Source organism: Bactrocera neohumeralis, chromosome 5, assembly GCF_024586455.1.
Source record: "Bactrocera neohumeralis isolate Rockhampton chromosome 5, APGP_CSIRO_Bneo_wtdbg2-racon-allhic-juicebox.fasta_v2, whole genome shotgun sequence".
NCBI classification, from domain to species: domain Eukaryota; kingdom Metazoa; phylum Arthropoda; class Insecta; order Diptera; family Tephritidae; genus Bactrocera; species Bactrocera neohumeralis.
In genome coordinates, this window is record NC_065922.1 from 50320420 (window position 1) to 50341676 (window position 21257).

Here is a 21257-nt window from a genome sequence, read left to right on the forward strand (position 1 = left end):
CGTTGTTTTCAGAATGTTGTTTTTCAAAAGAGTCTCACTCTCAAAGGAATGTTTTGAAGATATCTTCCTAATTTTTTACGACAAACTGTCAGAAAAAGGACAAAATTCGCTACTTTTGTTCAAACCACCGCATTTTTGTCAAATTTCGAAAAAATAATAATGTTCCATAGCGAGAAAGCTCGATAGTACAAATTAATAAATCCTTTTGAAATTTTTGTTTTAGATCGAAATTGCGGCCGTAATCGTTGACATTGTACAGGCCCTTTGTTGACATTTCAACAAATAATTTAACTATTATACACCCAATAGATAAACATAAATCAATCAATTTGTATTCGTCATGAATGTATATATTTATAAAAAAATCGGACTGATTACTTGATTTCAACATTAAAAAAAATCATTGATTTTTCGGAGGGTCACACTGAGACGATCCCTTAACGCTAAGCTTACGTTTGCCACTGCAACGGTTATAGTATTCGTTGACGTTGCGTTGCGTTTGGTTAGAGTCGTATTGCATTATATTGCATCGTATGATGTTAGCACATCAGATGATATTTTTTACACGTATGGAGTGATAATTTGCATACAGAAAACTGCAGTACGTTTAAAAATTTCTTTTTTATGTCCCGAATAGGGTTTACCATATCAGCTTTAATTGATCGGCATGACGAGATGAGTCGATCTAGCTATGTTCATTAAGACAGACTTAAAGGTATTTTTTTATTTTTATACCCTGAACAGGGTATATTAAGTTTGCCACGAAGTTTGTAACACCCAGAAGGAAGCGTCGAAAACCCTATAAAGTATGTATATAAATGATCAGTATGTTGAGCTGAGTCGATTTAGCCATGTCCGTCCGTCTCTATGTCCGTCTGTCCGTGTGTCTGTCTGTACGTCTGTCTGTGCGTCTGTATATATACGAACTAGTCCCTCAGTTTTTAAGATATCATTTTGAAATTTTGCAAACGTCATTTTCTCTTCAAGAAGCTGCTCATTTGTCGGAACTGCCGATATCGGACAACTATAACATATAGCTGACATACAAACTGAACGATCGGAATCAAGTTTTTGTATGGAAAACTTTTGCATTTGACAAGATATATACACGAAATTTGGTATAGATTATTTTTTAAGGAACAATGTATGTAATTTCCAAAGAAATTGTTCAGATCGGATTACTGTAGCATATAGCTTCCATACAAACTGAGCACATAGTTACTAAAAGAAATGCACCTGTGAAGGGTATATTAGCTTCGGTGCAAGTTAATTCGAAGTTTGTTCTTTCTTATTTTTTATAATAATAAATTTTGAATCAGCATATTTTCGAAATTTGGCTCGATTTGTTGTTAAAAGCAACCTTATAATTAATACGAAATTGCGATATAAGCTAACCTATTATAGTCAAGTTCTTGTATGAAATCTTTTGTATTAGTGAAAGGTATTATTCAAAGTTTCAGTGCAGCCGAAATTAACGTTTTTCTTGTTTTTTGATGTTTTTTAATACATACATATATGCCGAAATATCATCAAAGCGTGCTCAACACAAACGCAAAATTGTAGCGTCATATAATAATTTGCATAACAGATCCTTTTTTCTGATCATCTATCGAGGAACGAGGAAGTATATAGTAACCACAAAACAGTTCTTTCATTTTAGTAGAGTATGTGCCGCCAGTAATCTATTGTTTAATCTTTTTGGTATAACCCAATATCAGATTATTATGTGGATTAAGAGAGGAGGTCAGTCTAAGTTTTTCAATAAATTTATTTTTTTAGCTGTAAAGTACGATGTGGGTTTCTAAAAACTTTTTCCAATTTGTCCAAGAATGCAATTGTCAAATTTGGTTAAGTTTCAAAGCGTTCGGGTCAGTCAGGCTCAGTATGTTCAGCTTTAAAAGAGTTCTTCTATGAATTTATTTATTTGAATTGAACGAAAATGCTACTCGGAAAGTACTACACGTCTCATCTTGAAAATTTAGTTCAGCGTAATATTTATGTTTTTGCATATGCTGCCTTTTTTATTTTAGTATTAATTTTTCGGTAAAAGATTTAACGTATCTGGGCAAGAATATTTCAAAGGAAAGCTTATTTTTGTAACTTAGCTTGTATCAGTTAACACATTAGTCTGCTAGTCTGCCCACTGTAGCGTTCTTAGAGCTACTCCACACCAGACAGTAAGCGTGGGAATAGTCCGCGTGAGCATTTTCTAATCAACTGGCAAATTCTTCGCTACTCCAATATCAGCGCGGTAGCAGCGATTCACCTGTTGTCTAAACGACAAGAACAGTACCAAGTGCAGTAACAGTAGAATTGCCGAAATTGCGCCAAGCATAGGGAATCATACAGGACTCATATTTTTAAGTTTTAGTCTTGAGCCACACTTGAACAAAAGCACATAATGCTTAGTAAAGATTATTAAATTGTAAAAGTTAAAGGAAAGGAGGAGACATAATTTATAAGTATTTGAGTCTAGGTTGATTTAGTATTGGAGGAATAGAAACATAAACGAACGAAAATTATTTGTAAGCAAATTCAGAACTTTCACAGACTTAATCGATTTGGAATAGATATAGGATTTATGTCCTGGTGTTTCCCTAAAGATGTAGAATAATTTTCTTTTGTTTAAAGTTATATAAAAAAGTTCAAAGTTAAATACCGAGTTACTTTTTTCAATTCGCATATCCAAAACTTAAGATCCCCACAACAACTAAAATAAAAAACGCCATAGCTGTTGTCTTTACATAATTCTTTACAATTAATGCTATTATTTATTCAACTCCTTAACTGCCAAACTTAGCTATGATCGGCATACTAAAAAGTATTTCAGAATAAATTCTCCAACTTCCATCATTTACGCGCTCAACAATCCACCGTGTTGGACGGGACAAATGCGAGACGTGCTCGAGTTAACAATATTTATGAATAAAACGCCGAAATCAACATTCCAAACATTCGCCTCTCCCACTAAACCAGCAATTTATCGTAACGTGTTATGCGACGCCACCTTTTGCCAACTACCCTAATAAAGCATCGAGTCATTTATCACTTGAGCAGTATGGGTCCGGCGTCAAAAGTACCACAACAACAATGTACAAATGTAAACAAAGCAAAACAAAAAACTAAAACAAAATAAAAAAAAAGATTTTGAGCAACAACTCATGTCACTTACCCACTATATTCAGATAGACGGAATGCCCGATCGGTGGTGTTGTTGATATTTGACACTCATAGATGCCCGAGTCCTTGCGTTGTGCGTAGCGTATACGTAACGTCCAATCCTCGGCATGTGGCGAATGCATCGCTTCGAAGCGTTGATCCGACGTGTAGGTGTAACGACCGACTGTCAGCAGGTGAATGTCACGATGACGCACCCAAGAGACCTGAAAACGGAAAAGGTAAAAAAAGTGGGAAACATGAATGAATGACGAAATTTTGTTCAGTTTACGAAAGCAAAAAGTACAAGTGGGTGCAGGCAGAGAAATATGTATATATTCTATATCATATGTATGTGTGGGGTTTGCTTACACATACAAAGGGAGAAGATTAAAAGCTTTCGCTACGGGATTGACTGCTGCAAGTGGGCATAACGAGTTAGTAACCAGAGTGACAGTTGACATACACTCTCTTTCGTACGTATGTACATATGTAAGTATATATGTATGCGTGTTTGTGTGAGCGTTGGTGTCAGAGTTGTTGATGTGCTTCAAATGCTAATTTTCTACATCACTCTTTTCCTTATTCCATTTGCCCTCTTAACTCAACTTTCACCCACACACACACACACACACACACACAAATACAAACTCACATATGTCTTTTATTTGCCATTTGTGCATGTATGTGGCACTTGTGTGCTCTTGTGACAAATTGCAGACGGATTATACAGGTGACATTCGCCTCTTGGGCACTTCACAGTTTCTATGACTTTTCCCCTAAGAGCACTGAAGCACTGCACTGAGCGGGTGGCTATCAGCAACAATTTGCTCTGCAAAATTATTATATTTTCGGTTGAAAAGTTTCGGGTGAGAAATTGCAAACTTTCAGAGCTTTAGAACTATTCGTTGTGAGCGCTAACTAATATTTAAGTTGTCATAACTCATGTGTTGTAAATCAAAAGGATTATGTTTTAATGTTATCGCGTTAATCGGATTTGTGGGTCAAGTTGAAAATATTGCTTTGAATGATGTTTGCGTAGATATTTGGTCAAAGTTCTGTCACACAAATGGAAATATTAAAATTTTAATACGAAAATTGACATCAAAGTGAATCAAGGTGAATAGTTTTTAACTCACGGACTAGTTTTTTATCATGATGTAACAATTTATGTATGCGGTTATGTACTAGATTACAAATTTTCAGACAGTTTTTTTATCTCTGATTCCTTAAAAGTGCATAATTAAAGAAAAGTGCTATATATTATGTTTAGGCGTAAACTGTTTTTGGTGCAATAGTGGTTTAGTATCATTAAAAAATTTAATTTTGCATCTAAATAACAACAGAAAATGTTTGGCTTGAAATAAATTATTGACATAAAAAAGTTTTTTTTTAATAAAAACACATATAAAGCTTTGTAAGTTTTATTAGGACATATAACTTGCTACAAAATGCTTCTCTGCGTGAATATCCCCGACAAACAGCTTTTAATTAAAGAGCTGGGAAGAATAATGATAATTACATATACCAGGTTGTTAAATAAGTTTTATCGTTTAATAAGAAAAAGACAGTTTTATGATTCAAAATACACTTCATTATTTAGTACAATCTCCCTGAACATTAATACCCTTGCTCCAACGATCCACCAATCTGTGGATCCCGTCCTTGAAGTGAGAATCCGGAAGGTCTGTAAAATACGCCTCAACAGTTGATTTGACCTCTTCCTTTGATGAAAAACGCTTACCACGCTAAGACCAAATCTGGTGAATATGGTAGATGCTCCAACAATTCGAACTTTAATTAATGAACTTTAGCCATTGTCAAAATGCTCTTGTGAAACGGTGCATTGTCCTGATGAAAAATAATTTTTTTTTCTTCTGCAAATCGGGTCTTTTTTTTTACAAATTTTTTCCTTCAACTGGTCCAAAAGGTTGCAACGATATTTAGAATGATTTGTTTTACTATTTTGCAAATAATCCACAAACAAAATTTCTCTCGCATCCAAAAAAAACTGATGCCATAATTTTCTTGACTGATTTCCGGACATAAACTCACACCACTCTTTAGCCTCTTGTTTTGATTCAGGCTCATGGAGATAGGCCCAGGTCTCATCAATAGTAATGAATCGACGCACAAAATCCACTTTATCCTTTTTAAAGCGCTCCAAATATTGCTGAGAATGTCGCATTCGAATGTGGTTTTGTCCCATTGTTAGCCACAATTGTACACACAATTTTCTAAAATTTAAAATTTCACTTAAAATATGACTGGCAATGCCTAATGAGATGTGTATAGCCTCTACTAAATTTCTCTCAGTAAATCGACTATCTTCCAAAACCAACGCATATTTTGCTTATTAACCAAGCCATTCAACCAGAAATGAGCCTCATCGCTGAAGGCTGAAGATGATTTTTCAATGAAAATCCGCATTATTTTCAAGTTGTTGGCACTTCTTTGTCTCAGTGGTACGGGAACTTTTGTTAGTGTGCCTGTGGGTTAAGATTCTTCCACTAAACTCTAAATTGTTGATCTTACAGGACGATTATAACGATCACGATCATAAATTGGTCGTAGCGCTCTTAAAGTTAAGGCCACTCACTCCGAATTTCGGTAGTAAATTTTAATAATTTCGACTTTTTGTTGGATCGTATATCTTTCCATGATGAAATGGCAAACCTTCCTGAAGAGTCAAAAGGGCAGGGAAGAAGACGTCGTTTGCTGTCCCTTCTGTCTATTTTTGTAGCGTCCCTATGAAAATACCCGGTAATAAATGTTATCGCCTGCTTTGGAGGCGTTAGCTAATCGAAAATGCTGTAGCCTTTGTCTGCTCAGTTGCATCTCCTCTGTCTTGAAATGGGTTCGAAAAAGTAATAAATTGCACTAATTCATCGTCAGGATGGAAATAAAGATGAATTAGTACACATTGCTTATGTTTTTTCAACGTATATTCTAACTATTGTTGTAAGCCCAGGAAATTAGTTTCGTCAAAGGGATGGGGGCACAAGTTTGTTGGGTCCCTGTTGTATTTAGAGCGTATATTTGATAAATAAATACATAAGTAAAGTATATAATAATTAAAATAGAAGTTCAAAATACTATAAAACCAGTTCTTTCTGTTTTCTTTCTCCAACAAACGGTATAAGCCATTTACATATTTCAACTAAATTATTACTTCCTGAAAACAACAAAGTTGGGTTTGAGATGCTAACGATTGAATTGGATGCTTTTGCTCATTCACTCACAGCAGGAAAATGCGTTAAAAATAAATATAAAATTGAAGAAATAAAAATACATAATATGAAACATCTTACAGAGCAGGCTCAACTGCTGCAACCTTAGTATATAGTATATAAATATAAAGCACAGGTGCGTAAGTATGTGCCACAACAAAGTAAAGCTTAAAGATTACAGTAAATATTTATTTTCTCTGATTCATCCTATTCCCCGAAATTCGGTTTGCTTTATTTGCCATAATTGAATTTTAAGTCCTGCGGCAGCAAGAAAAATATTACAGACATTGCAATGCATTCACCATTCAAACTCACATACACTCACACATATGTATGTATGTGATTTTTCAAAGTTTATTTATGACTAGAACATAGTGGAGTTGAAAAATTTTGCAGACCATAGTATAAGATATTCGATAGAAAATTCGATTAACGTCTATTGACAATGATAGAATAATGAATTACAAAATATTTCACTCCCCCTGAAGGGTTAGGAAAGTGTAAAATTTACAAAATAGCCAACTTTTTGTGTTTGTAATTTTGAACAATAATTTTAAGCCGTTTTTATTCCTTGCTATTATTATCTCTTTAGAAATAATTCAAAAATTCCGAAAATAAGTTTATGCAAAGTTTAAAGTCTTCGCTCTTTGTTATCAAGTCTCTTTTAGACTAAGATCTAGTTTATTACTTGATTTCAGTTAGCACGAGTTTCCAGAATCGTGGTCACCATTCGAAATCTCTTGAAAAATGTCATTTTGAAGGTGGACCTAGCAAATTTGTATTTAATATCAATAAAAAATGTCGTATTTAAGGCCCTAGACTGGCCTAACCTCTAAAGGGTTATCACAAAAAAAGCAGCTTAAAAGTAGATACATAGAGTTACTAAATAGAAAATCATCATGCAAGTGACTGCAGATTTTTGAACGCCACTGTGTATGGCTGTTATTAAGGCCATGGTAAGAGAAATAAAAAGACGATGTCAACATCGTTATTTTTCCAATAAGCGCCAATATTTAATTTACGAATCCATGCCAGATTCGTGTACTTAGTGAAATAAATATTATTATCATTTTCGAACTTAAGATTTACTTCCAAATCTTGTTAAATATAATTTTTCTTTATTATTATTTTAGTTTTCTTTTTTTATTTTGCACTTGACTGCACTTCTACTACTTCATTTTATGTCTTCAGCAAACACATTTTGTTGTCTGAACATTTGCCATTCCTCTTTCCCTTTTTGCCTGCACTTTCCACCATTTACAGTGCCTTTTTGTAATTTTTGTCATTTGGCAAGCGGCCAATTTTTCCAGCGACTCGTTCTTGCGCGCCTAAAATCACATATGTCGGCGCCAATTTTCGCCATTTGCCCTCCGCTTTGTGCCCCTTTCTTTCATTTGTTTTTATATGCTCGTGTCACTTTAGGCATTCCAGCCGTCTGATTGTTGTTTTTTCTCTTCCTGTATCGCTTGTCAGGCTGTTACTTCTACTACCTAATCACTGCTGATGATCATAATTATGCTTAATTGCGCAATTACTAGCAATAACGGTTGTAATCTCCGCCGCACACATACGTTCAACACTGAGATTAGCCAATTTGAGATGGAAAAAAGTTGGCAAACAATTTGCAAGTAAGCGAGATTTGTATTCGCATTGCAAGTGGTACAATGTTTTGGTAATTTCAATAATTGTAATTCGCTCGTGACTTTGCTTGTTGTTAGTGTTGTTGTTAATGCACAAGTGTATAAAATCCAGCAAACATAGGCTTTGGAAACTTTTAGTTGTTTTCCTTGCTTAAGTTACGGATGTGGCGGAAGTGATTAGCAAAAGAAAAATACTGCAGATAATTTCAATATTGATTATTGCTTTATATTGCTATTTATAATGGCCTTAAAGCTAAGCTCTTATGTTAAATCTTAAATGTCTTAAATGTTGTGCTAATTGAAATCTGTACACATCTTCAATAATTCTGCTGATTTATAAAAATAATATTGAAAATGGTGCATAACTAATGATACGTATATATATGTCATAAATATAGCCAGGCTAAGATTTCATTTATTTTCGACGCAAAGCCACCTGTGATAAAGAAAAACATGACCGCTTAATAAGTCACACATAATGTGTATACATATGTATATAGTATAACACTAGTTTATAGTGATTTTACAACTATGTTGTTAGAGGCTGTTCCTTGCTATTTTTGGGTTTCTAAAATCGAAAATGATGGTAAAAGTTTTCTTACAGGCAGAATTTTTGTGTGGTCAAGTGGTGTAGGGATCAAACCAACCATTTACTCAAATCATGGAACATTTTTAACTTAAATTCGTGAAATACCCCACAAACCCCTAAGAAGGTCACTCGCAAATTTTTTCTTTAGATTTGTTGAATTGTAATTAAGTAAATAGAATAAAGTTCACCGACTGATCGAATGTCATTATATGAGGTGTATTGGAGCTAGTGGTGGCCATGCGTGAATTTTATAAATGTTCAGCATAAGATGACTTCGTTATCAGGAAAATAAGTCAGCTTTGTAAAGATATTTTATAAAGTAACCAATATTTTTCACGTAAAATCAGCCTTAGGAACTGAGATCTTCATATTCAGTATATCGTTTTTATATGAGAGCCACAATACCAATACATTTTTTGAAGTTTCACGGTACCTTCATTGACATTTTTTATAACTTAAACAGGGTATTTAAAGTTTTACCTAAGCTTTATAAAGCCAAAAAATAAACGCCGATTCAACCCTGTACGTCAGTTTCGAACTGGCCCTTTCGTTTTTGAGACCCTCTACTTATTTTTCGGAACTGCCACAAGGGCCCGGCTCAAAATATATCTACCAAGTCCTCGCATTGAAAACTATTTTATTTGACACATTGTCTCCGAAAATATTGTTCATTTTAGGCCACTATAACATATAGGTTAGGTTAGGTTATATGGCTTATCAAAAAGATCGCACGTGGACTGCTATGTGTAGTCCTTTGTGATGCCATAGAAAGGAAGAACTCGTTTGTTCGAACTAAAAATTATTATATGACCAATGCAAACTTGCTCTTCTTCCAAACAGTTTCGGCAGGCAGCGTTTGCCGTCTTACACTCGTGGCCACGCAAACTTACCACTTAAAATTTTCAGGTATTGTGCATATTTGACTACATTTTATAGCGGTGCTTTTTGAGGTATAGAAATTTTTTATTTAGAAATAAGTTAATGACATGTTATTAATCAAAAATATTAAAAATTACAAACAAAACACATTCAGCTAGAGATAAATCAATTGAAAGTTAGTACGCTTTACAAAATGATCCCGAAATGTAAGAGACTGACATGCGATGAAAAAATAACATTTTTTATTTTTTTAATTTAATTTCATTTACACTATATTTGATATTAATATTTTGTTTTATTTATATTTTTAATTGAAACATGAAGTTTAGTCGTGGTATTACTTTAAAAACAATAAAATCGGCCGCTTTTGTATAAGCAAAGAAAAGCTAATTTGTGTTTTATTCATTGAACGTAATAAATGAAAAACTATAATTATAATTAGATAATACAATTTAGTTCACTTCTGCTTACTAAAAACATAAAAAAAATTGAAGAAAATCCCGAACGAACGAAAAAGTCCAAAAAAATTTAAGAAAATTTAGTGGTAAGGTTTGCGTGGCCACGAGTTATAACATATAACTATCATGCCAACTGAACGATTCAAATAAAAATAAAAATGTTTACAAATGATGGTTTTATTATTAATTTTGTAAGCAATATAAAATTCTTTGCACTGCCAAGGGTCTTGGGTACGAAAGTATCGAAATTCAATTCGTGTAGTCATCCTTCCTTTTTTGTGCTTGAGTTTTGTTATTTTGTTGCAACAAATTTATTAATTAGAATTAGGTTAGGCTGGCTTTCACATCCTACACAGACCTACAGGTCCTTAAGGTCTTATAAAGTCTGACAAACCAGGGGCGGTATTCCAGTGTACATCTCTTCTGCCTACTTCCCTGCATTTTCTACATGTATAACCGTTGATTCTGCCCCTAAGGCATTGCATCTCTACCTATTTCGTCTGTCAGTCCTTTCAAAATTCTTGTGTATCGTTCTAAGTGACTTGCATGTCTCCTGAACTGGTTCGGTAGCCAAGCGGGCGGATGACACTTTCGATAATTTCGTCAGCTATTTCGTTGCCCGGAAGGGTGCTTCTCACTACATTTACATTCAACCGCTTTTGGCAGCCAATATGTATATCCTATAGCTTCCTGCTTCTAAGGACATTCCCTGTCGCAATGCGATGTGATGTTATTGCTTTAATTCGCGCTTGGTTATCTATTTTTATGCTTACGTTCTTTATTTGGTTAGCGTTATTAGCTGACAGCAAAGACTGCTGCCTGGAAGATAATGCAACACTCTGACAATTTAAAGGGTACTCTGTGATCTAGCTTGGCGGAATAGATCCCGAAGCTCATTATTCACTCAAGCCCAATATAAACATTTTTTTATTTCAAAACTTTATGAACTAGTTAGGTTCTATGTAAATTTAATGTCAAGCGGGAAGAAATATTGTGAGTAATTCGAAAATGCCAAAACCAAAAGAGCTTACTTTTACTAGCTATATTTTAAAATTACTCAGTAATGTTATATTCTAATATACTCTCTTTTCCTTTTAACACATAACGTTAAAGATTTAGAAAAATTTTAATTTAATTTGAAAAATTTATGACTATCATTTATCTTTCAAAAAAAGCGGTTTAATTAAACAACCACGCAATTAATGGTGATTCGATAATTTCGTAGCAATTATGTAATTATTTTATCTAGAAATGTCTGCCTCGTACAAATGAACAGTTAACGGTAACTGTAACCCCGAGTAACGGTGCTAATCATTGAATGAACTTTTCAAATTATTGATTGCGCGTGATTGGCATATTATTTCGCTTGTTTAGCCGCTAGCCTTTATTAATTTGAGGCATATAATTCTGCTGGAAGTATTCTACAATTAAAAAAATTAGCAGCGAAACAAAAAATAGCAACAAAACGGGCAGGAAGCGCAAATCAGTCGCTTTGCATGTTGTAAACAACAATTATCACAAATTGGCAGCAAACATGCGCCAAATCGTTCATCAATAATGTAAATGCACTGTAATTGCGCTAATTAAATGCGTATGTGTGTGTGTATATGCATGTGTATGTGTGTGTGTGTGTGAGAGCGAGAGCATTTTCCATCACAGAGAATTGTGCTTTTTCACTGCTTCACTAATTCAACTACAAACTGTTTTATGGTTTCTACTTTGTCAGTAGCTAAGTGCTTGTAGGAGGGGGAAGGGAAGGAGCGGAAAAGCTGTTAATAGTGTATTGTTGAACGCTAAATTTCGTTTAGTCAACTGTTCAGGTTAAACGTGTTGCTAACGAGGATTTAATGAAGCAACTTTTTGCCGAGTGATTAAATAAAGTTGTTAAGTAAATAAAAAAAAAAAAAAAAAAAAACAAAAAAACATTTGTTTATTTTTGTTGAAGGGAATTAAATGCAGATTTATTGGGGAAATATTACAGCTAGTTGTTCATTTAACTAGAATTAATGGTATTAAACGTTGTGTAATCTCAGTTGATGTAACATTTTGAAAAGAAGATTAAAATTACAAAATTCGATAGCTAACTGTTTAACATTATTTAACCTCGAGCTCGGAATTAATAGTGGACTTCGAATAGTATTCTGGCTGAAATCTCGACTATAACTGAATGTTGTCTTCTAGCTCCACTAGCGTTGCTCATAGATTGGCGTAAACCTTCGATTTAAGATGTTCAAATAAAATAATAATAATCTGGAGGTGTCAAACATCATCTTGGCATTAAAAGGTCGTCGTTTTCGAAGTTAACGAGTCGCCCAATTTTGCACTCAAAGTGTCCATGTGTAGACGTGAAACACGAGGCCGCTAACAGTTTTGTTGAAAATAGAGATCGAGTGGTTCGATATCGTAAAATCCCGGCAACAAAGTCGGTCAACATTTCTAAAGCTTGAATAGTGTCTGGTTTGTTGCTTAAGACCAATGACTACAAACTACACCACAAGAAAAAGTCTCATGGTGTTAATTCACAACTTCTTTGGAGGCCATTTAATTTGACAGTTCCTTGAATTAATCGAATATCAAAACTTAACGCAATAATTCGGTTGCTGCAAGTGCTTTGGGCACGTGGCCTTCTTAGAACCAGAGGTTGTCGAGATAAACTTCTTCTATTTGCGGCCATAAAATATTGGTTATCATCGATTTATGCCGCTCTTTATTGACACTAATGGTGCCACCGGGTTCCTTTCGAAAGAACTACGAACCGATGATACCACCAGACCAAAAACCACATCAAGCAGTCACTTTAGGTATTGTAGGGATTGTTCATGAATATGTTTTGGATTTTCTCTGTATCAAAACCACCAGTTTTGTTTATTTATAGCGCCACACAAGTGAAAGTGGGCCTCATCGAAGAAGATGATTTTCTTAAAAAAATCATTATCGTTTTCAAGTTGTTCAATAACAAAATCAGCAAATTCACGACGTTTATGATGGTCTAATGCCTCTAGTTCTTAAGTGAGAACAATTTTATACGGATGAAAGCTAAACTCCGCAAGGTTATGGAAGCGATATTTTCATAACTATCCTATCCTATCATAACTATACAAGCGGTTCTTTGTCTTATTAGTCCTTGAACATTATTTGAAGAAAATGAAATTTTCAACAACTCGACGAATAGCGAGCACAGGTGTACGATTATTACGACCGTAAAATGGCAAAAGCGCACGAAAGGTTTTATTTTTTTTATTTTGGTAATTAAATTGAATAATTCGTAAACTTTGTTCTTGCATATATATGTATGTATTTCCGTAATAAAATTGCAAACAAGCAATTCTTCTTGATTGCTTAAAAAATAAGTTATTTTTGCATCGGTTTGTGACTTGTAATGAAATAAGGATCAATTACGACAAACCTAAACGTACAGAATCATATGTTAAAACCTATCAACCAGCCATATCAAAGTAAAATCTCCTTGCACTATATTCGATGGAATTAGACAGGCTCTTCCATGAATAGCTCAACCAATTGAAGCGATCGATTGCCAATAAATTCCCAGAATTTGCGACTAGGCACGAGACAAAAATGTTTCATTATGGCAGTGCTTGTATTAACGCGGTAAGACTGGTTAAAAACCATTTGAAAAACATCCTGGGAAAGCTTTGCCTCATTCGCCTTATAGCAGTCGATGAAAGTTATCAAACATTCGCTTGATTCATTCTTGACGGCTAAGTCAATTCAAGGTCCTTTTGGGATGAGTTCGCAAATTGCCAGATAGATGGAAAAATAATACATCCTCAGAAGGGCGATACTTTCAGCATTACTATTTTACAAACGGAAAAATATAGTTGTAGACCCAATATGAGTGAGAAAGGTATATTGAATAAAGCCAGTACCAAGGTATGTGAGGGAACTTTTGAAATTAAAACTAATTTTTAGCCTTTGATTTGGTAGCAAATATATCGGATTTGATCTTACATATTTCGTCTCAAAGATTTTCGAATTAGATGGTATAATGTTTTTCAGTAGTCTGGCTTTCACACTTAAAATTTATGGTTCAATTTGATAAACATATTACAAGAGGTAAACACTTTACGTTTACCTGTAAGATTTAGTAGCTTAATATTCACATATCTATTTTATTTAATCACTTACTTTTTATTTTTATCAAATTTTTTTCAGTACTAAAAAATAAAGTTTTATGCTCTCTGAAATACAAAGTGAAATGGTTTGAGTGAAGTATGAAATAGATTTTAGTGCCTTGAAAATATTGCTTATTTAGAGGCTTTCTCAAATATCTATCACTGTTTGCGCTTTATTCATAAACTTTTTCTTAATAATATTTATCTTCAATCAGAAGCATACAATACATTTAATATGCCTACCTTCATACACGTCCATTTCCTACTTCTTAAGCGTTCCTCTGGCACTATATTTGTTTGCTTTTCTCGTGCAAATAATTTCAAATTTTGATTGTTCTGCACTTACATGCGCCACATTAACTGGCAATTTTCACAGCAGTACCCGCCCACTATTCGCTCGCTTTCCGCCCACACACACAGCACGCGTCATTTTTGTTGATTTTCTTAAGCACTGAAGGGTCCACTCTTAATATTGATTATTTCGTCGAGAATCCGACCGTTTACTTTTGCTTTTCCCACGCCACATGCTGCTGTTTTCTCAATTCTACTGCCACTTCCTACTTTTCCAAAACATTCTCGAAATTATGGTATCATTTTATCTTCTTTTGTGCTAATTCTTTTATGTGTTTTGTAGTGGTTTCTGCTTTATTTTTGTGTGTTTTCCTTTAATATTTGTTTGTTTACTTTTCCGTCGCTTTTGTTATTGCTTATGGCTTATTATTAATATTACGAGCGGTGTTTTGTTGGTTTTATTTTGCGGAGTGAAAGTGTGAAAGTTTAAGCGGTCAACCGCAAAGCCACTGTTGCGAACGCTGAATCTCTAGGTGGCTAAGCAGCGACGAAGTGAATTGTGTGTGACCGACAAGCAGCTGTCGACCTTTGACTCCATTGTGCTCCAAATAAGCACACCAACATATTAACTCATATTTAAGCGAATAAGCCAGCAGTGAGGATATAACTGTCTCCTTTAATAAATCTTATGACCGAATCGTTATATTCTTTCCATTCCTCTGGTTTTTCTCACTTTCTTCATGCGAGTGCTCATTCCATTGGTGCTCTCAAGCTATAAAGCAACGCAATTGTTAGTTTTAATGGAATTTATTGGGTAAATATTTGTTGTGCCGAAAGAAATTGTTTGCGAAATATTTTGTTTTATGCTAGACTTGTCTTTGAAGAGTAATCTTGTATTCTCCGAAGTGAATATTAAAGCACATACATGTTTGTCTTCATTTGCACCGTTTGTTGATTCCCACCATAAGCAATAATATTTTTTTGTAATTTAAGCTCAAGTTATCTTTTGTCTGAATAGTTTGCACATTTTTCGTTAAAAGTTTTGTATGTCAATCTGTGGTCAGTTATTAAATAACAAATCTAAAATTTCCTTTAAACTCTTGCCATATTTTTCCAAGTATTATTGGAATTAATGATAAATACCAGTTTCGGGAAATATAATGCTTCGCATATTTCAAAAATATCTAAATGTATATCTGCTGATTTATATTATTTCTTCGCCAGACACAGCCATAAGATAATTGAAACTTGATCTAAAGCCTTTAAGTGGTACAAAGTCTTTAAAGACGATCGAGAGATCGTTGAAGACATACTTCGTTCTGAATGACCTTCGACCACTTCAACTGATGAAAATAATAAAATATTGTAGAATATGGAGGCAAGTATAAAAAAATGGTAAGAGACCTCGACATCCCTCGTGAATCACTTCGAATGATCTTTGTGGATTTTTGGGTATGAAACGTGTTCTTATTCGACTCGTTCCGATAAAGCTGAAACTTTTTCAAAAAGAGTACTGGGAACAGGTCTCGTTGGACATGATTTATCGTGCGAGTTCCGTTCTTTATGGAAAGCATTAACGAGACGGGGGTTTATGAGTTTAACATCCAAACAAGTCAACAATAATCGGAATGGTGTGGAAAAATTATCCGAAATCAAAAATTTCTTATTAAATTTTGACGTCCTGAAGACCATCCCACAAAGTGCTTATGAAAAGTATTTCAAGAGCTCAAATCATTGGCATAAGTGTTTTACATCTGGTGGGGATTATTTTAAAGGCGTCAAAATACATATTGATGAATAATTAAATTTTTTGCGCTTTCAATTTTAGAATTTCCGGGTACTTTTTTACTACAATGTATATTTTCTATATCTTTGCATCTTACAATTTTACAATTTCCGGGTACTTTTTTGTTACAATTTATATTTAGTATATCTCTGTGATTTAGCATTTGCCTAAACTCACCCTTCAAAATACTGTTAACAGTATGTAAAAAGCATGTAAATTTTGTGTGATTTTATCAAGGTTTTTCGTTCCGTTTTTGCTGCTCCTCACTAAACAGAAGAGAAAAAAATAAATAGTAGAACCGAATAAATTGGCTACATAGTAACGGGCCGTGAAACAAGTCATGCTGGCACTGATAGTCGGCAGGAATTGCTGTGAACGAAAGTGCACAAAACACCGCTCACTGTGCCGCCTCCATGAGCGAGAGGTTGGTCAAAAATAGTTCTGCTACAAAATGGAATTCCTGTGGGCTGTCGCACAGCATGACCGCGCGTAGGAGATTTGCACTTTTAATAAGTTCAGCTGTTTCGGCATTTTTTAGCATTTGCATTTTTTCCTACACCCACTCTCAGTGTTTGGTATTAGTGGGTCGTGGCAGGGTGGTAAATGAAAAATATTGTTTAAATGCGAATTTGCAGCCACTTTTTCTGCACCCGCAGATTGTGTTGATTTGCTTGTTTTGATTGACTGGCAGACATAAATCTGACCTCCCGCCAAAGTGCGCTTTTTGTGGCGCTTGTGTGTTGATGTTGTTGCGGCTGCTTTGTTGCCAAGCTACAGTTATATACACGTCTGACTTTATTTCACTTTATGTTTATAACCTCGCTTAGTTTTTTTATTGCAGCAGCTCTCCATAATAAAATCACCGCACTAATAAAGCTTATGCGAAGCTTATTTACTTTTGCATAAATTTGAAATTGAAATTGAATTAGCCGAGGACGAATGTTTAAAGTGTGAATTTAGGTAATAAAATTGAGTTATTTTTATTTTGGAGAATTTATATTTCAAATTTATATATATTCATATATACTTTTGTTTGCAAATCTGCAAAAAAAATGTATATTAGCTTAAAAGAGGCACTTATAGTAAAGTGAATATATGTATTAAAATGTTTTTGTAAGTTAAGAGAAAACTGAAAACAAATAATATTAACTACTTAAGGAAACCTAGGAAATTATATTACATTTCACTACAATGTTACTCATACGCCTAGTATTCCACATATAAGTGTTTTTATTCTGAGTTGCACTACAATGTTACTCATACGCCTAGTAGTCCTAAGATCGAATATTTATTCAGTAAGTGTATAAAGCTGTGATTGCAATAGAATATCTTTTTGTGATTCCATTATAGTATTGTCCACCTTTTGGAAATCTTTATTCGTATAATAAATATAAATGTTATATATAACAGATCCAATATATATTCTTTCCACAATTAAAAAATAAAAAATTTCAAAATATTGTTAACATATTAAATAAAGTAGCAAAGTAAGTAAAATATTAAAAGAATTAAGTATCTTTAAGATGCCAGGATATTTAGAAAAATTCCAGCCAAATTTTCTTTCATATATTTCGTAATTGACTCTCATTTTTGTCGTTCAAAAGTATCATTTAAATAAAGTCGAACTGATTTACTCACCGTTACTTATAAAAAATAGATAACCGCTTTGCTTATTTGATAATATAACGAAGCAAAAATCAATATCAGCGTCGATTTGGAATGGCAATTCTCGAGTGTTTCATGACAGGAAAATTCTTGTAATTCAGCATCGGAACGTGTTTTTTAGTAAAACGAAGAGTGTAATGCGAGAAATAAAAAGCAGGTAGTATGCAAAGGAAAATAATATACATATATCTGCGTTACTTTTTATGTGATAGCTTGCGATTTAAATGTGTATTCTCGAGTCCTCAACGCATTTATACTTTTCATTTTACTCAACTTTTACTCAATAGAAATTTGAATACATTCAATTTGCGTGCAATTAAATTACACATGGCAGTTGTCGCGTCTAGACTGAAAGCTGATATTCAATCTGACAGCGGAAATGTGCGATTTTATTTAAATTAAAGCTCATTCTTGATTTTATATTGCGAAGTTTTAAAGATAACAATATTATTGGCTCTTGAATATATAAGTAATTTCTTAGTAAATTTAAGCATTATTTACACCGAAGTTTTTGAAATCAGAATTTTTTGCAGGAGTTTTTACTTTCTAAGCCACTAGAGAGATTGAAGAAACAAGCAACAGATATTTTTTATTTTTAATAGCGAATAGCACAAATGCTAATGCTTTCATAGAATTCTTATATGACAGACTACAAAAGGGCATATTCAGGGCTGTTGTGGAATCTAAGACAGATTTGCTTAGCAGCGGGATTGCAAACCAATTCCGCTTTTCAATGGTGTCACAAAATCTGTTTGAATTTTCGTCTTTTCGAACATATGCAAAACCAATATTCGTATCAGCTGTTTACTAATGTGACAAATCTTGTGAAAGCAATTCTAATAAAATTTATATTGAGTTCGACAATTTTAACTTTTCATTTATTAAAAGAAGAACCAAAACGAAAAAATTAAAAGCAAATATTAAGAGCTAACTTGTGTGTTACTTTACTTTGTGTTCTGTTCTAATTTTTTCCGCTTTAAAAACAAAGTTTAATCACAGTACACAGAAATAACAATGTAATATTCAAATTTGTTAGCGATAAAATCGGTTTTGATGACACCCAAAAGCGATAGAAATAGTATCTGAATTCATGACACCTACTACTTTTTTATCGGTTTCAATTTTGACTCCGACAGCTATCAGATTCTACAAAACCCCTGATTAAGTTTGACCAGAAGTTTGTAACAGTCACAAGTAAACATCGTAGATCTTGCAGATTACATACTTCAATGATCAGCATGTTGAACTGAGCTGATTTAGCCATATCTGTGTGTCTGCTAGGCCGTCAGTTTTTGAGATAGTGTTCTGAAATTTTTACTCATTCTTTAAACTCCATGAAGCTACTCAGTTGTCGAAACCGCCGATATGTACTTGTTTCATTGACACAAATTTGTGTTTAAAGTCGTGGTATAATATCCGAAGAAAAACTTCAAATCGGACTACAATAATATAAAACTATTATAAAACTGAACGAAAAATCAAGTTTTTTATGGAATCTTTTGTATTTGAAAAAGGTATTATAACTTCGATGAAACTAAATACATATATTGTATTTTTTCTTGTTATAATTTGATCTTAGACTATCAATATTAATCTACTGTGATGAAATTTTCTCTTTAATGTTTAGTTTTGGGACTATTTTCTTTCATATTTCTCCTATATATCAATAAATGCACAGTGATTCGGTAAGAATAACAATATCGACATATTTTCTTTCCGATCAAATCATAAAGACTTCACTTCGGAGATTATCGCAGAGATCATGAGACTAACTTGACAGTTTCTACTCAACTAATGACTTCTACTCTGATCCCGGTTAATTTAAATTGTATCCGCTATTGGTATACACAAGGGAGCATTTTAGACTACATATGTAAATGTTGGTCTTTACAGATGCTGCTGAATATCCTGCTCCAAATGCAGCTAGCTATTGAAAATTAATTAATTAGGAAATATAATAAAATCCTTTATAAAACGTGTTGATCAAAAAATGCTCAAGGAGAGAGCAGCAGATTACATTTTCAGCTTTTGAAAAATGGTTTAGTTTTTTGTGAGACAGTTCAAGAAGAACTTGAGAGATTTTGAGTATCAATATATATTTTTGTTCATTTGAGTTGAGTTCAGTTTTGATATACTATACCCAGAACTTGTCTTGAAATATGAATGAATATGGTAGGGATTATATATTCGCCACTTTCATGTCCAGTGGTTCCCAATTTCCTACCAATAGCAGATTACCAATACAGTTACGTTCACTAAGAGTCCAAACTTTTATTGAACATTGCAAGTTGAGGAGGAAAATCGATTTATATTTTCTTATAACTGATTAGTTTAGTATTTTCATTACTTATGACTTAAAATTTCGCTGGGAAAAAACATGTAAGTATTAGTTCGTGTGAAATATACTGACGCAGTCCCAATATTTTTGAAATTAGTTGCTCAAGCATTTCTTTACAATTTCCGGGTACTTTTTTGTCACAATGTGCATCTGCTTTTTTATCTAGTAATGACCTATGGCAGCCAATTTTCTTTTGTTATATTATTTCCTTGTTTTCATCGTGGTCTAAGCTCTGAGCTAATATTTTATTTATCACCTAGAGGCCAACGGCAGAGTGTACATATATCTTCATTATCTCAACCTTTTCTTTAAAACCAGCATACCTCAATTATAGAATTTATTTTCAAATCTCTTAAAGAAGCACGGAGTGCGGATAGCTTTTAACACTTAACTTAACTTTGATATTTAACGCAAGAGTTCTGAAGTTATTCCACTACAACTTCAAACTCCTTAAAAACGGTATATATTTTTTAGGTTTCTCCTTTAATTCAGGGAAAGACTTATCATAACTAGAATATTTTGAACTTCGTTGGTAAAGCTTTTCATATTTCTTCTTAAACCACACAATATTTTTATATTTTCAAAATTCAAACCAATACTAGAAAATTAGAAAAAAGTGTATGTGTTTATGTGTCCTCCATTTTATTTATGTACTGTTCATAAAGCACATATTTATGCTTGTAATGGCCTCAAGATAAATAGGAATTTGGCACGTTTCGCCCATTATTGACATGAAGAGTGTGCAAATAGCAGCGCAAACAAGTTGTAAATGGCAGATATGGTTAAAATCCAGCTGAGCGAACTCACTGTGAATAGTACTGGCAAATGCTAAAAATGTCAATATCAAAACCTTAGACCAAATTTTTTGCAAACACCAAAACTCTATAAATAAAAAGGTAATAAAAATATGTCTGTACTGTGTCTATACGAATACATACATATGTTTGTTTGATAAAAATAATTGTAACTGACAACGAACCGACTGACTGTGTGTGGCTGTGGCAATTACTGTTACTATTTTATTTCATTTATTTATTTGCTTTTCTGCAAAAAGTTGACAAACCTTCAACTAAAGTGCAACCTCAACCATTT

The 21257-nt window shown here is 33.5% G+C and overlaps 1 protein-coding gene and 1 long non-coding RNA gene across 6 annotated transcripts in view; one reads left to right on the top strand and one right to left on the bottom strand.

Annotated features, from left to right (window-relative positions):
- The window catches only part of LOC126759599 (zwei Ig domain protein zig-8), a 596656-nt gene that overhangs the window by 35834 nt on the left and 539565 nt on the right, over positions 1-21257 (bottom strand). For all 3 annotated transcript variants that reach the window (XM_050474475.1, XM_050474473.1, XM_050474474.1), the window contains one exon: positions 3173-3383. In XM_050474475.1, the coding sequence (XP_050330432.1) occupies positions 3173-3383 (211 nt within the window). The remainder of the gene's footprint in view (positions 1-3172; positions 3384-21257) is intronic.
- LOC126759603 (uncharacterized) overlaps positions 4032-21257 on the top strand; it is a 236870-nt gene continuing 219644 nt past the window's right edge. For all 3 annotated transcript variants that reach the window (XR_007667026.1, XR_007667028.1, XR_007667027.1), the window contains exon 1: positions 4032-4275. This is a non-coding gene — a long non-coding RNA (uncharacterized LOC126759603). The remainder of the gene's footprint in view (positions 4276-21257) is intronic.